The following is a 15,567-nucleotide window of genomic DNA, read 5'->3' on the forward strand; positions in this document are numbered from 1 at the left end:
TAGGTGAGAAACACACAGGGAATATAGAGTATGCACCTAATGCATTACTGTAAATCATATTCACCTCTGAGCCTTCGTGCAAAGAAAAGTTCTTGATGGATACAAAGCAAGGTGTGGACATATTTATTTGAGTGATACAATAGTACTTTCCATTTTCTTTCTTGGTTCTATGAGTTTTTAAATTCACAATAATAATGTGTATTATTTTGTAAGCAGAATAACATCAATAAAGTTACGTTTCAAAAGATTTGCCAGAGAACCAGTTGAAGAGGGCAGCTTGGGTCTTCAGACCTGTGTGCATTTCCAGGGAGGGCGGGAGGACCCTGTTAGGAAGCACCTTCTGTGCAGGAGCCCCAGCTCCTCCCACCACAGCCAGCTGTGCCCTGAGCTGTACTACCAGCTGGGGGCAGAGGGGAGGGTGCATGTCACTCAGAGATGCGTAAGAAGGACCCTGCAGGCCACAGGGGGGCGGGGGGGGCGAGAGCTGTTGGGAAAGAGCACAGCACACAGCCCTGAATGGATGCAGCCTGGATGCTCAAGGCAGGTGCCAAAGATGGACCCTGCGCCCTCTCCTCAGTCCCAACCTTCTGACTGCTGGGTCAGTGTCCTGACTCTCCTCCCCATGTCTTCCAGGTCCCCTGGCCCATGCTTAGACCCCCACCCCGTTTCCTGCCAGCTCCCTTCTCTCCTTCCCAACCCTGGGAACGCCCTGCCCCTCACTGGGACCAGTGACAGCGAGTATACACCTATGAGCCAGGGTGGCCGACTCTTGAGGCCAAAGAGCAGGCCTTGTGAGCACAGCGGTGAAGGGCAGTCTCAGTGTCCAGGACATACCTTCTCATGCCCAAAGTCTGTGTCAGGAGCAGTTCCAGCCACACCCCCAGAACCTGGCAACTTCCCTTCCTCAGCCTGCTTCACCCCAGAGGCCCTGTCCAGCCTCTCTGGATGTCACTCTATCTCCCTTGTTAGGGTTTCCTGTCCGAAGGGACCCTCAAGTTTCCCTTGAGGGCACAAGCAGCACCTGCCCGCCAGCCAGAGGGGTGAGCATGGGGGGCTGGAGGGTGGGAGGCAGTGCTCAGGAGACCCCACAGCAAGCTGGCCAGATGCGGTGGAGGACACTGAGAGATGGGGGGCAACGCTGGCATCACTGGGGGCCCGATCCAGACAAGGGGCTCACAGGATGATTAAACCTGGTGTTTCCCGGGTGCCGACATGCGAGAGTAGGAGTCAAAACAGATGTAGGTCTGAGTGGTGTGGTCACTTGCAGACCTACCCCAGACACACAAGGAAAGAGGGTACAGAGAAACACTTCCCAGAGCGGTGTGCTGAGTGTGGGTGTGATCAGGGAGGTGTGGCACAAAGGACTTGGTGGGGTCATCAGAGTACTGGGGATTCTGGCACAACACCTGAGCCGGTGGGGGGGCTGTCTGCAGATGGAAGGTGGAAGGCCAGGAGCTGGTTCATAGGGAGCCCCACCCCCCTCCCCTGGAGAACCTGTGGCTATGGGTGAGGACAGCTAAAAACACTGAGCACCCACAACATCAGAATAGGCTGAGGCAGAGGAGGCCACAACCAGAACCTGGGCACTGGTGGTTGTCTGAAGGTCCTTTCAGGGATGAATGAATGGATGAATGAATGAGTTCAGGGGAGTTTAATAACATCTCATTTAGAAATGAGGAAAATGGAAGCCCCAGGGGCCCTGGCTTCTCTTCCACCCTCAGGTCTCACTGATGTCCCCCATGGCCAGCTCATGGTCATCACATCCTGAGGCAGGGGCCATCGTGGTCTTCTGTCCCAGCCTGAGCTTCGGGGCCCAGGCTGCAAGGACCCCCATCTGCATTTAAGGAGGGAGACATGCATTGGGACCCTCAGCAATTCCTCAGCACCCCCAGGACTTCTGGGCCCTAGTTTGTCACTACACCTTGAAGCCACAGGCCAGCCAAGCACTGGACAGTGTTAGTCGAAGTGAGAGTAAGTGGCTCCTCAAACCCTGAAGCTGACTGGGGACAAGGTCCTAGAGGGACTGTGTGCACAGCCACAAAAAGAAAGCGAAACAAAAATGTGGGGCCTCCCTCAACTCCACGTCTGCCCATGAGAAGATTCCCGTGTGATGACAGCCACGTATCCTGAGGCCCAAGCCTGTCATGGGAGTGAGGGTCACGGACACAGGCAGAGGAGATTCTCAGGATCTTTAAATGTAAGCGCTGGCCAGAGCGGGGCCCTGGGCACAGGAGCAGTAAAGCAGGAAAAGCACTGTGGGTACCAAGGCACACAGGCGTACACCTGTGGGGCTCAGGGGCAGGCCCCCATCCTCGTCGTCCCCTTCCTCGTCATCCTCGTCCTCATCGTCCAGGCCAGGCTCTGGCTCCCAGGCATCGTCATACTCCTCCAGCACCAGGTCCCAGGACACACTGGGCTCCTCATCTTTCTCCCCCATGGAGATGGCTCCAATGTCCTCATAAACCCCTTCCAAGGGAAGGTTCCCCAACATTCCAGAACCTGCAAAGACCACATGAGAACCTCTAGGCTGGACACTCCTACAGTCTAAATCCACTGCTGCCAGACCCTCCAGACCCTCAGCTCCTCCTGGCACAGTTCCCCACAAGGGGACGCACACTTCCCCGGCTCCCAGTTGTGGGTCACCAAGAAGCCACCATAGGAGAGTCAGGGTGGGACCAGGAACACAGCACAATGACCAGAACAGAGAGTCAGCATCTCAGCATGTGCCCCCAGCCTCCCCATTCCCAGGGCCCTGTGTCAACCCCGACGGCCATGCCCACCTACCTCGGCTTCGGTACCACTGTGCCCCCAGGACCAGGGACACAATGCCCAGGAGGGTGCCCAGGACGAGGCAGAAGGTCATGGGCATGGTCCCAGCCTTGAGCGCAGATAGAGGGACCAGGGTGGGGCCTGTAAGGACAGTGAGAGGCGGGTCTTCCTTGTGTGCCTGTACTGCATGGGGAATTGTGACCTTGGGCCTGGACCACCTGAGCCTCCCAGGAGGGGGAGGGGGACCGGAAGGGGGAGGCGCCTTGTGCTGCTCCTCCCCACAGGGCTGAGGGTCAGGAGGGAGGGGCCAGGAGGGCAGCTCTAAAGGTCCTGACCACCCACTGTCCTCAGTTGTGCTTTGGACACAGTCACAGTGTCCAACAGGCCACAGCATAGCCAGTCTGGCAGGGGAAGAGCCCAGAGAAGTGGCTGGGCAGGGCCTGGGCCTGGTGTCTGTCCACCTCGCCAGAGGGCGGGGGTGGGGGGCAGCGGTGTTCCTCAGAAAAGGGGCGTCTCCATCCCCCTGGTCCTGATCTTCTTGACCTCAGCCCCACTGGATGCAGGAGGGACAACTGAGGCACAGGACACTCCATGTGACCTGATCGCAGGGCTCCTCTAGGTCAGGGCCAGGAGCTGGCACGTACCTGATGCCAATGGCAGGACAGTGGTACCCCTGTCACCTGTAGGAGAAAGGGCAGGACTTTAGGGCAAGGCAGGAGAGGAAGCAGCCCAGCGCCTGGGAGCAGCTCCAGCCCCACTCAGCCTGAGCCTGACTTGTCATTGGAGCCCCACTGAGACAACGTGTGCCCCACCACCCAAGAGGGACCCAGCACTGGGGCAGCCGCAGGGCCGGACTCTGGAGCATGCAGGGTGAGGGGATGTTCCAGGGGAACCCTCCTGGCACCCCGTTCTTCCCCCGCCCCCAACACTCTCCTTGCTTCCCGCCCACTCACGGGAGCAGCGCACGCCCGCGTCCTCCTTGTGTCCACAGTCTGCGTGTCCCCACGGTTCCGCCGGGCAGCCCCACAGGGACGCCTCGCTGCCCCCGCACGCCACCTCATCCAGCCACACGGGACCCGAGCCAGGACCAAAGGCAGCCCCCGCCAGGGCGCCCACGGCCCGGCCACAGCCCAGCTGGCGGCACACGACCTCAGCGTCTGCCAGGTCCCAGGAATCATCGCACACGGTGCCCCAGGAGCCCGCGTGCCAGAGCTCCACGCGGCCGGAGCAGCGGTCCTCGCCCCCACGCACACGCACCGCGCCCTCCTCTGCAAAAGGGGGGGGGGTGGTCACTGCAGGGCAGGACTGGGCTGAGGAGTGGACAGAAGTACTGACAGAGGGGTACCTGGGCAGCTGTGGGTGGATAAGCAGTCGAGGGTCTCCCTGGATTCCTGCCACGTTTTCTCTGACAATCCTGTTGGATTAAACAGCAGCCGTCCCAGTGTGAATGCCCTGACAGCTTCAGAACCAAGTTTGTGGAGCCCAGGTGACCCCAAGACTCCCTGCCATGGGTCAGAGGCAGCCCCTGCAGTGACTTGTCTGGATATGCAGCCCCCCCGCCCCCAGAGACGCCAGGGCCCCACCTGCACAGGTGATCCAGACCTCCTCTCCACGGGCACAGGAGCGTGGATGCCATGGGGCTGACGGGCAGTGCCATAGCGTGGAGTTTTGCAGCCTGCGGCACTCAATGTTGTCCACCCAGGAGGTGTCCAGGCCAGTGTGGACAGGCCTGTTCTCCAGCCAGCCCTGCTCCCCACAGCCCAGCTGCTTGCAGATGACGGACAAGGAGGTGTCCTTCAGGGCATTACTGCACACGCCACCCCACGTCCCATTGTAGAAGACATCCAGCCACCCCTCACAGTGCTGGGAGCCACCTCGCAGCCTCAGAGCCACTGACCCTGGAAGACAAGTACAGTCCCCACTGCAGGTAGCAGGTAACCACAGGTAACCAGATTTAATCCCCAGTTACAATGTCTTAGCAGGTACGTAAGCTGATTGTCCAGAAACCATCCTTGCAAATTACTTGAAATACAGAATAATCTTTTTGAACAAGACGATCAATTTAGCAGTGATTATAAAACTTGAAAAATTTGAAAAAAAGAAAGTAGCCCTGAGCTCCATGTTCAGACATAGCATCAGTCCTGGCGGCCCAGTGCCCACGTCCCGTCACAACACGCTTGACCAGTATAATTCCAACAGGGACATATTAAGCAAACTCTAACAGTGCCACACAATAGAGTATTAGACAACCCTTTAAAATGTCATTGTGAGAACCTATAATACATGAAAAATACCTATACCAGGATCAGTGAAGAAATTTGGATATGAATTGCATCCGGCAGAGTCATAACTAATTAATAAATTTAGAAAAAACACGGGAAGGAAATACATCTGTGACAGATTATAAAAGTGGTCACAAAGATCCCCTGCCTGCGTCCACGCCCCTTGCAATGTCAGTGTCCCACTCCTGAATCTGCACTGGCTACAAGACTCCTGCCCACTGAATGAGTGGGCAGAGGTGACCCATGCCCGGTCCACGCCTGCCTCTGCTCTTGGCTCTGGGAACCTGCTAACAGGTAACAGAAACAGCATCCCTCGCCCTTGGCAACAGCCAGACCCCGCAGAGTCCAATCAGTCAGTGAGTGAGGGCAGCAATCTGAGGGAGCTCAAGCACAGACAGAGGAAGGAAGGGCTTCAGGGACATTAAAAACACAACAGCAAACTGAATGTACATCCAGGAACATAAGCCCAGAATTGCCAGAAAAGCAAATCAGTGATATGGTAACACCTGGAGACACCTCTCCCAGAGATGAACCAAAATGGTGGGGAAGATCCAAAGGGATGAACCTCAGTGTTATTACAAAGAAACATGGTGACTGAAACAGATGCAATCATCTAAGACAGAGACGAAAACTTTCCTAAAGCAAAACAGGAACCCAAATCAGTGAGAAGAGACCACACACTTGGATGCCCAAGCCCACCCAGGAGGTGCCTAGGGCGGCAGTGCCACCGAGACCCCTCGCAGACTCACCACCTCAGGAAATGAAAAAATCCTGTCACTCAAGAATGATCACACACAGATGAGAGACACATAAAGAACCTCAGATACGTATGAACTAAAAACCAAGCCAAAACTCTTAAAAATGCTCTGGAAAAATTCCTCCAGCACGTTAAAGTATGCAATAAAAGAGCTGGAGACAGGGAGACCTGGAGAGAGGGGAGCTTGTCAGGGAGAGAAACCCAGGCAGCAGGCGTTGGGTCCAGGACCACCAGCAACTCCCTCCTGGCAAAAAGGAAAGTCTCTGTCATGCAGCATCACTGGGGCCAGAGGACACTGGCACAGTGTAGACTCCTGCACACCAGGAGAGAGGAGGCCCTGAAGATACCGGCCACCTGTGTGGAGCAAGTGTACATTATGCTGACAGCACAACTGCGGGTACCCAACTGGCCCACGAGGGACTCAGCTACCAGGACTGACCTGAGCAGAAGACGCCGGCGTCCTCCTTGTGCTCACAGTCGTGCTGGCCCCATCCCCTCGACGGGCACTGCCACAACGCAGACTCGTTGCCCCTGCAGCCCAGCTCATCCATCCAGATGCGACCGGCCCCGGCCCCAAAGTGCGCGGCCCCCGGGGCGCTGAGGGCACGGCCACAGCCCAGCTGCTCGCAGACGACGTGTGCGTCCTGCAGGTCCCAGCCGTCGTCACACACTGTGCCCCACGCGCCTCCGTGGAACACCTCCACGCGCCCCGCACAGCGGCCGGGCCCGGCCGCCAGCCGTACCCGGTGGCTCCCTGCAGAGGGACCGAATCAGGGCGGCCCACCCCCCACCCCAAGGCAGATGGCGGTGGGTGCGGGCCCTCACTCACCAGAGCACACGACGCCCACGTCCCGCAAGGCCCCCGCGGGCACCAGCAGGGATTTGGACACGTTGCACTGGGTCAGGAGGGTCTCAGTGCCCAGACAGCGCGCTCGGCTCAGCCCCACCCCGACCGCCCCACGCCTGGGCGCAGGCGCATCATAGGCTCGCTGGGCCCTTCCGCATCCCAGTTGCCGGCACACGACGAATGCGCCATGTAGGTTCCACGACTCGTCCAGAACACGGCCCCACACGCCGTCCAGGGACACCTCCACGCGGCCATCACAGTGGCTCTGTCCGTCCCTCAGCCGCAGGGTGTGGGAGAGACCTGGGGAGAGAGAGGCTGGCAAGTGTCAGGGGGAGGGACCCTCGGCCTGCAAAGGGGAGAGGACCACCAACTCCCCCAGAGTCCCGTCCACTCTCAGCCCCCTCTGCCCAGTGCTGTTGCTGACCCACCTGAGCAGACCACGGTGGCCACGTTTCCTGGGGCACAGGCGGGGGCCCCCAGGGTGCTCACTGGGCAATTCCACAAATAGGGCTCTGTCCCCACACAGTGAAACACGTCAGACCAGATAGGAGCGTCCCCGTCCCCAAAATGGCCTCCTCGAGGTGTGGCCATTGCACTACCACAGTTGAGCTGGTGGCAGAGGACGGAGGCATCTGCTAAGTCCCAGTGTGCAGCACAGAGGGGTGCCCAGGCCCCCTGAACCTGGAGTTCCACTCGTCCTTCACAGCTGTGGCTGCCGTTGACCAGCCGGAACTCTGTGGAGAGGGGGTGTCAGGTTCCCTCTGACCTGCAGACCCAGCAATTTCTTTGTAGCTGGTGGTGGCCGGGAGCAGCATCCTGGCTCTTACCAGCTCCCTATGCCCCTCAGCTCAGCGTCTGCTCACACACTGTGCAGACGGGCCCACATGCCAGGTTGTAGCCTCAGGGCACCTCTCTCTGTGACCCTTTCCCCCTTCCCTCAACCCAGCATAGGCACCCTCCTGGCTGGAGGCACCTTTGTGAGCTGGGGTCAGAGCACCCAGGTGGAGTCCAGGAAAGGAAGCCTGGCCGAGTCTCAGAGCCCACCCTACCTGCCTCACCTGAGCACCTGAGCCCAGCATCCTGGCTGTGCCCACACTGGTGCCCGGGACCCCGAGGGCAGTGGAACAGCAGGGACTCGTTGCCCACACAGTGGAAGGCCTCCATCCACACGACCCCGGAGCCCGGGCCAAAGTGGGAATCACCAGGCATGGACACAGCTGAGCCACACTGCAGCTCCCGGCACACCACGTGGGCCGTGGCCTGGTCCAGGTCAGCGTCGCAGACGGTGCCCCAGGTCAGGCCGCGCCTCACCTCCAGACGCCCAGCACAGGGGTGCTCGCCGTCCACCAGCCGGGCCTCAGTGTGTCCTGGGGGAGGACACAAATTCTCAGGGACAGCTGTTCTCAGGTGAACAGCTCTACCTGGAGCCACGCCCATGGGCCCCAGAAGGTGCCAGCCAGGGAGATCTGCGTCCAGGCAGTGGGTCTGCCAAATACCAGGTGGAAGCTGAGAGCCAGAGGCCCATCTGCCCTGCACCCAGAACAAAGCAGGTGTCCCTGGTGGCTTCCCCTAGGTCAGAGGCTAAGTTCACCTGCTGCAGGTACCCACGTGTATCACACAGCCTCTGCTTGCCCAGGGCAATGGCAGCGAGGCCCTGTATAATCTTGGAGACAAGGTCAAGGCACCCTCAGGCCACAGAGCACTGCCCTCACCTCATTTTAGCTTGCCGTAATTCCAGGACCTATGAGGGACAATTCAGTCACATCTGACACAGGGCTGGGCGAGAAGGAGTCACACCCAACCTGACTCATGTCAGATATACAACCGTCGTAGCTGAAACAGCACAGATGCCGCAGCGACAGCCAGGACCCCCACCAGCCTAGGGCTCTGAGCCAGGACCCCTGCGCCTGCTGTGAGCCAGCAGAAAGCGCTCTGTCCTCTGGGTCTCTGTCCCAAGAGCGACGAGCTAGAGAGGCCAGATTTTCAGAGCAGCATTCCTTCCTCTCGTCCTTCCCTTCCCTTCCCCAGCCTGCTCTTATTTCCTCTGAAGCAGCAAGATGAACAGGTGTCCTCGAGGAAAATGGCAGCAGGAGCCCTGGGCAGGAGGGCCCCCAGGCACAGAGGGTGCCTCACCTGAGCAGCAGGGAGCCCAGGGCACGGAGGGTGCCTCACCTGGGCAGCTGGGAGCCCAGGGCACGGAGGGCGCCTCACCTGGGCAGCAGGGAGCCCAGGGCACGGAGGGTGCCTCATCTGGGCAGCTGGGAGCCCAGGGCATGGAGGGCGCCTCACCTGAGCAGACCACCTCGGCATCCTGCTGGAAGTCGCAGCCACCGCGGAGGTTGTTGTTGAGCCTGCAGTTCCGGATGGTGGGCTCTGTGCCCTTGCAGGTCATATACTTCCTGACAATGCCCACGTCCTGGCGGGAGGCCTGCAGCACGGGGCCGCAGCCCAGCTCCTGGCAGAACACGGTGGCCTCCTCCTTGTGCAGGCCACACAGGCGGTCCGCCGCGTTCACGTTCCTGATCTCGGGGAGCCCAGAGCAGGGGCTTCGGCCCTGCACCAGCCGGATCTCGCGGAAAGTGCCATCTGCCAGGCACAGGCACATGCTCAGGAGGTGTGGATGCTGCTGGCCACGCGGCCTGCATCCATGAGCAGCCATTTCCACTGGGCATGGCAGTCCCTCCCAGGCACTCCATCTGGGCCAGCTCAGAGCCCCCGACCCACCCTGCTCCCCCCAGCCCTCCTGGATGACTTACTGGAGCACAGTGCCACCACCAACCACTCGTGGGGGCAGCGGCTCTGCGTCCATGCTCCGAGGCTGCAATCCCACAGGGAGGGCTCGTCGCCCCGGCAGGACACGTTGTGCAGCCTGGGCAGCACCATCTCTCCGGGCAGCGGGACGTACTTGGGGGCGCCCACGGCAGAGCCGCAGCCCAGCTGCCTGCAGACCACGGAGGCCTCCGCCAGCGTCCACTCTTGGTTGCACACATGCCCCCACACACCCTCGTGTCGGACCAGCACCACTCCATCACACTGACTGTGCCTGTACGCCAGCCTCAGGGCGTCTGGTCCATCTGCAGAAGCACAGTCCAGCCTTAGACGGGCCACAGCTGTCTGTGCCAGGTGGAACGAGCACTGGCCACATGCTGATGACATCTGCATTTGCCTGAGGCCACCGCCAAGCCCTTGTCGTGAGGTGCCACCTCCCAGGCGAGCCAGTCCCGAAACGTGACCATGGGCACTTCCTCCTACCACAGCCTTTCTAGGCCTCTGCACCCTGCTCCTTCCCACCTCCTCACAGCCCCTTGACCCTCCATCCTTATGACCCAGTCCTGGGCTGGTGCAGGGGAAATAAACAGCAGTCCTGGGGAGATCTGCGTAGGTGGGGCTGAGTCGTCCCAGCCTGGGCCACCCAGACCACCTCCAGGGCCTGTCCTGGAGAAGAGAAAGGGCAGACGCCCCGTGGGTCGAGAGGGAGCCACTTCCCCCAAAGCCCCTTTGTCACCCTCCCGACCCTCCTAGTTCTTGTCCAGATATGCATGTGCACCGATGTCTGCATCTCCAACACAAAACGGGTCCCCCTGCGGGTATCACACATCACTCAGCCCCTCCACGTGGCTGCCCACAGATTCCCTCCTCCACCACCTGTGTGCCCCTTCTGTCCAGCTCGGTGGTGACCTCCTGGCTGGACCCCTGGATCAGCCTGCCCAGGAATGTTGTCTTCCGTCAGCTTCCAGGATACTGCGACCCTCTCCTGCCTCTCTGCCCCACACACTCACACTCATGTACTCACATGTGCATGCTCACATTGGCACACTCTCTCACACTCACCCTATCACAGGTCCCACAGTGCCGTACGCTCACTCTCTCACCCGCAGCCTCTCCACACTGTGCCTTCATGACTGCCATGCAGGCCCCCTCTCCACAGCTTCCTGCCTATACATGTATCTGCCTCTTAGCTTCTAGGCCCAGCAGCCCACCCCCCCATAGCCCTGTGTCCCCCATCCTGGTGTGCTATCTCCCTGGGACTATAGTCCTGTCCCAGGGGACAGTGGATGGAGTAGCCCTTGCATAAGACCCATCAGCACGTCCTGTCAGTCTGGGTGATTGGGACCAAGTGCCAACCATGTCCCCTCATTTCATCCGTCCTTGATCCAGCCCACACCCTCTGCTCTGAGTAGTGGGGTTGAGGGCCCTGGGTTCATCCTGGGATTGGGCCTGCTCAGTGTTGGGACAAGAGTCGCCAGTGGTCTGCACTTTGGAGCCCACATGCCCTCTTGCCCCAGGACATCCCACCCACCTCTGGGCTGAGAGAGACCCAGGCTGCTGGTCATAGCAGGAGGTGCTCCCACCTCAGGGTCTCGGCACCTACAGAGCCACTGTCCCCAGGAGGTTCCATTGGTGAAGGAAGGAGAAACTTACCGATGGGGACCGCCCAGAGAGCGACGACAAGGCGCCCGACTCCCAAGGCCCAGAAAGCTGCCCTCATGGCCTCAGCCAACTCTCGCCACTCAGCTGGGGCAATGGCGGAAATGAGGGTCCAGAGTAAAATGTACAGAAGTGAGAGCCACCAAGAGCCTCCCAGGACCAATGGGGGCAGCGAGAGCCTTTCCAGAGCGTATCAGTGGCTCTGATTCGCAGTCTGTGAGAGGAGCAGCCAATGGCCTCAGCAGCTCTGAGCATTGCCAGACATGAGCGAGGGGCCCAGGCTGTGGGTTCCTCCCTTGGTGATAACTGCTGACGGGGTTGCTTCACTCAGACCCCACGATCAGGCAGGCAGTCCAATCTGCCCACAGCCACAGCAGCAGCAGAACTCTGTGTGTGCCGGTGGCTTCGGCTCCCCACCATAGACAGTGACACAGTGACACCTGACATCCTGGGAACCAGCAGGGATGAGTGGGGCCTCTGCTCCCCAGAAGAGTGAGCTAGACCAGAGGGTCTTTGCCAGGACTCTGAAAACTAAACTCATTGGAACCGAAGTCCACAAAAGAAGGTCAGAACCTACACCCTAAGCTGAAACAGGTGACCACCTGCTAAAATAGAAGATTTAAAAACAATCACGAGTCTGTTGACATCATAACCAAAATGTCCACAACCTGATGATAAAAGACAATTAACTGATGCCAACACCAAGATGAATTAGGGCTGTCAGAATTATCTGACAAGGATTTTAACACAGCAGTCATAAAAATGCTTCCAATGTAAATTGCAGATTCTTCTGAAACAAATGGAAAAATAGAGAATCTCAGCAAAGAAATAGAAGCTGGAAAACTGAGCCAGTGGCAAGGACGTGGAGACACTGGGATACTCATATTTTGCTGGTAGGGTTGGAAAACAGTCCACAGTTCTCCAAAATGGTAAACACAGAGGTGCCCCATGAGCTGTCAAGTCTACTACTAGGTACAGATAAAAGAGAAACGAAAAGTTACGTCCACACAAAACTCTGTCCATGAATGTTCATAGCAGCATTCTTCATAATAAACAAGCAGCAGAAACAACCCAACTGTGCATCATTGATGGATGGATGGATAAACAGACGTGGTCAGTCCACACCATGGAGACAAATTCGGCATTAAAAGGAATGAAGCACTGATGCTCGCTACAATGGTGTCAACCTGAAAACATGATGCTGAGTGAAAGAAGCCCGACACAGGAGGCCACAAATGTGCCTCCATTTATATGACATGTCCTGAGCAGGCAAATCCATCCACCTAGAAAGTGGGTTCGTGGTTGCCAGGTGCTGGAAGGGTGTGGAAAAGGGGCACAGGGTTTCTTCTGGGGTGAGGGAAAGTTCTGAAGTCAGCCAGTGGTGATGGCGGCATAATTCCAAGTACACTACACCACTGGATCAGACACTTCTAAAGGATGCGTCTGTGCTATATGACTCATATCTCAATAAAGCTGTTGATTTTTAAAGAAACAAATGGATGACATAGAACCAAAAATATAATAACTGAAAAAAATTTAATTCATGGAATACATCAATCGTAGAATAGAAATGACAAAGGATAGTATCCGTGAACTTGAAGATAAACAGATAGAATTTACTCAGTGTAAACAATAGAGAGAAAATAGAAAAAAATAATAAAGCAGCAGAGATCTCTGGGACAGTCACAAAAGATCTCATATTTATGTCTTGCATACATGAAACATTCACCAAAATTGACTATATTCTAGGTCATAAAACAAACCCTAATAAATTTAAATATATTAAATCGTACAGAGTATGTTTTCTGACCATTATAGTATCAAACAAGAAATCAATAACAGAAAGACAACAGAAAAATCTGCAAACAGTTGGAAATTAAACACACTTCTATCTAAGTAATCCATGGGTCAAAGATGAAATCTCAAAGAAAAATTTAAAAGTCCAAACAACAGAATGGAAATGAAAACACAACATATGCAAATTTGTGGGAAGCAGCTAAAGTAATTCTAAGAGGGAAACTTAGAGTGCTACCTGCTTACATAACAGGAAGGATCTCTAATCAATCATCTAAATTCTATCTCAAATAGCTAGGGAAAAAAAGGAGCTAAATAAAGCCAAAGTACACACAGGAAAGGAAACAAGAAAGAGAAAAGCATAAATCAATGGAATTGAAAACAGGAAAACACAGAGAAAATTAATGAAACATAAAGCTGGTTCTCTGAAAAAAAAAATCAATACAATTAATAAACCTCTAAAAAGATTGACAAAGATTTAAAAAGATAAAACACAAATCAGTATTAGGAATTTAAAAGGTGGCGTCACAACAGATCTGCAGGCATTAGAAGGATGACAGGGAAACACTATGACCAACTGTAAACTCATAAATTTGGCCACATTAGAACAAACAGACCAACTCCTTGAAAACCACAAACTACTAAAACTTAGCCAAGATAAAATAGATAACCTGAAGAAAAAACAAAAGATAACCTGAATATTCCTGTTACTATTAAAGAAATTAAATTTTTGTATTCAAAATGCTCTAGATGCCAGGGTTCTCATGGTTAGTATGGACATTTACAGATCAGCAAATGGTGGGAGGGGCTAATTCATCACGTGTGGTGATGAATTAGAGTTGGAGACATCAGGAGGATGTCGTGCTTAGCTAAATATACATACAGACGGTAACATACAGAAATAATTATATACATATGTGTATATAGATATGTGTATGTATTTATAGATGTGTGCGTGTATTTGGATTGATACGTGGATACGCACATGTATTTCTGCGCTCTGTCAGCTGAGAGGGCCTAGAAGCAAATACACTCCAGCAGAGATAAGCAAACCTGGTTCCGGACGTTGGTCTCTAACACCATCTCCAACAGAAGGAAACAGCGCTCCTGGGAGAAATGGCTGATTCTAGGACTGGAGCCGGAAATACACAAGATGAGCCTAGAGCACCTCGTAGGGCCAGAAAGTAAAGAAGTGATCAAAAGCAAACAATAACAAAAAACATTGACAAAGGTATGCCCAAGGTATACAGGGGCTAATTGAAAAGCTCCCAAAGGTCAAAGCTGGAACAATTTGAAAAACACCAAAAAAATAAAGCAACATTGGATTATAACCCAACGTTTATAATACAAATATCCATGAGTCATACTGATATAAATGACGGAATAAATAAATAAAGGCGAAGACACAAATCTCCTACGCAGAAGAATTCCAAATAATTTGTATACACACTCTCCTTTCAAAGAGGGAGAGCATAAACTTCCACTCCTTAAGTGTGGGCCTCATATAGTGCCTTCCTTCCAAAGAGTCATGTATAGAAAGAAGAGGAAACGGATGCTTTTCCAGTGGAGAAACCCGACAGACATCACCTCAACCAGGTGATCACAGTCAACATCGAAGGTCATAATCACGTTTGTTGTACCGACCCTTGACATTATGTGATGAAAATGGCACTTTACCTCTGTGATCTCCCTCCCAAAAACCCATAACCACAATCTAATGAGAAAAAGATCACACAAATTTCAGTAAAGGGGCATCCTAGAAAATAAATATCTGACCAGCACTCCTCAAAACTATCAAAGTCACCAAAAACAAGGAAAGTGTGAGAAACTGTCACAGCCAAGAGGAGACTAAAGAGACATGAGACTAAATGTAATGTGCTGTTCTCATGGGATCCTGGGACAGAGAAAAGAACACTAAGGAAGTCTGAATAAACTATGGAGTTTGGTTTATAATAACATATCAATCGGTTCACTAATTGTAGCAAAGGTACCACACTAATGTAAGAATTTAATGATAATAAAACTGGGTGTGGGGTATATGGTAACTCTCTTTACTATCTTCTCTAATTTTGTGTAAATTTAAAACTGTTCTAAAAAATAAAGTGTAAGTTCTCCTCTAAAAGAAATGTCTAAGCCCAGATGGTTTCACTAGAGAATTGTACCAAACACTTAAAGAATATACCAATTTCACACAATATCTTCCAGAAAATAAAAGAAGATACACCCCTTTCCAACTCATTACATAAGACCAAGAATACCCTGATACTAAAATCTGACAGAGAGAGCACAGAAAAAGAAAGCTGTAGAGCAATGTCTCTACTGAATATAAAGGCAAATTCCTCAACAAAATTTTATGAAATATAACCCAATATACAAAAAGAATAATACACTACAACCAAGGGGAATTATTCCAGGTGTGCAAGTCTGGTTCAACATCTGAAAACCAATCATTGCAATCTACCACATCAATAAGGTAAAGAAGACAAATCACACGAACATATCAAATGATGCCAGAAAAGCATTTGGCAAAATTTACACTCCATTTGTGATAAATGAAAATAAACTCTCAAAAACTAGGAACAGAGGGGAACTTCCTCAACCTCATAAAGAGCATCTACAAAAAAACCCTATAGTTAACATCATATATAATGTGAAAGACAAAGTTTTCCCTCTACGATCAGGAACAGCAC

At 54.0% G+C, this 15,567-nt stretch overlaps 1 protein-coding gene across 1 annotated transcript; it reads right to left on the bottom strand.

Annotated features, from left to right (window-relative positions):
- Positions 1 to 65: 65 nt before the first annotated feature.
- Positions 66 to 11,617, bottom strand: LOC109445733 (scavenger receptor cysteine-rich domain-containing protein SCART1-like). Its single transcript, XM_074338730.2, has 14 exons — positions 11,078 to 11,617; positions 9,412 to 9,729; positions 8,945 to 9,241; positions 7,714 to 8,022; positions 7,084 to 7,389; positions 6,638 to 6,955; positions 6,248 to 6,562; positions 4,353 to 4,667; positions 4,115 to 4,183; positions 3,723 to 4,037; positions 3,414 to 3,449; positions 2,785 to 2,910; positions 2,282 to 2,499; positions 66 to 1,834 (listed from the first exon to the last, which is right to left on the bottom strand). The coding sequence occupies exons 1-14, from the start codon at positions 11,142 to 11,144 to the stop codon at positions 1,718 to 1,720; spliced, it is 3,126 nt and encodes a 1,041-aa protein (XP_074194831.2). The 5' UTR covers positions 11,145 to 11,617; the 3' UTR covers positions 66 to 1,717.
- Positions 11,618 to 15,567: the final 3,950 nt, after the last annotated feature.

The sequence above is a fragment of the Rhinolophus sinicus genome, chromosome 15 (assembly GCF_057876585.1).
Source record: "Rhinolophus sinicus isolate RSI-liver-muscle chromosome 15, RSI-T2T, whole genome shotgun sequence".
Classification (NCBI taxonomy): domain Eukaryota; kingdom Metazoa; phylum Chordata; class Mammalia; order Chiroptera; family Rhinolophidae; genus Rhinolophus; species Rhinolophus sinicus.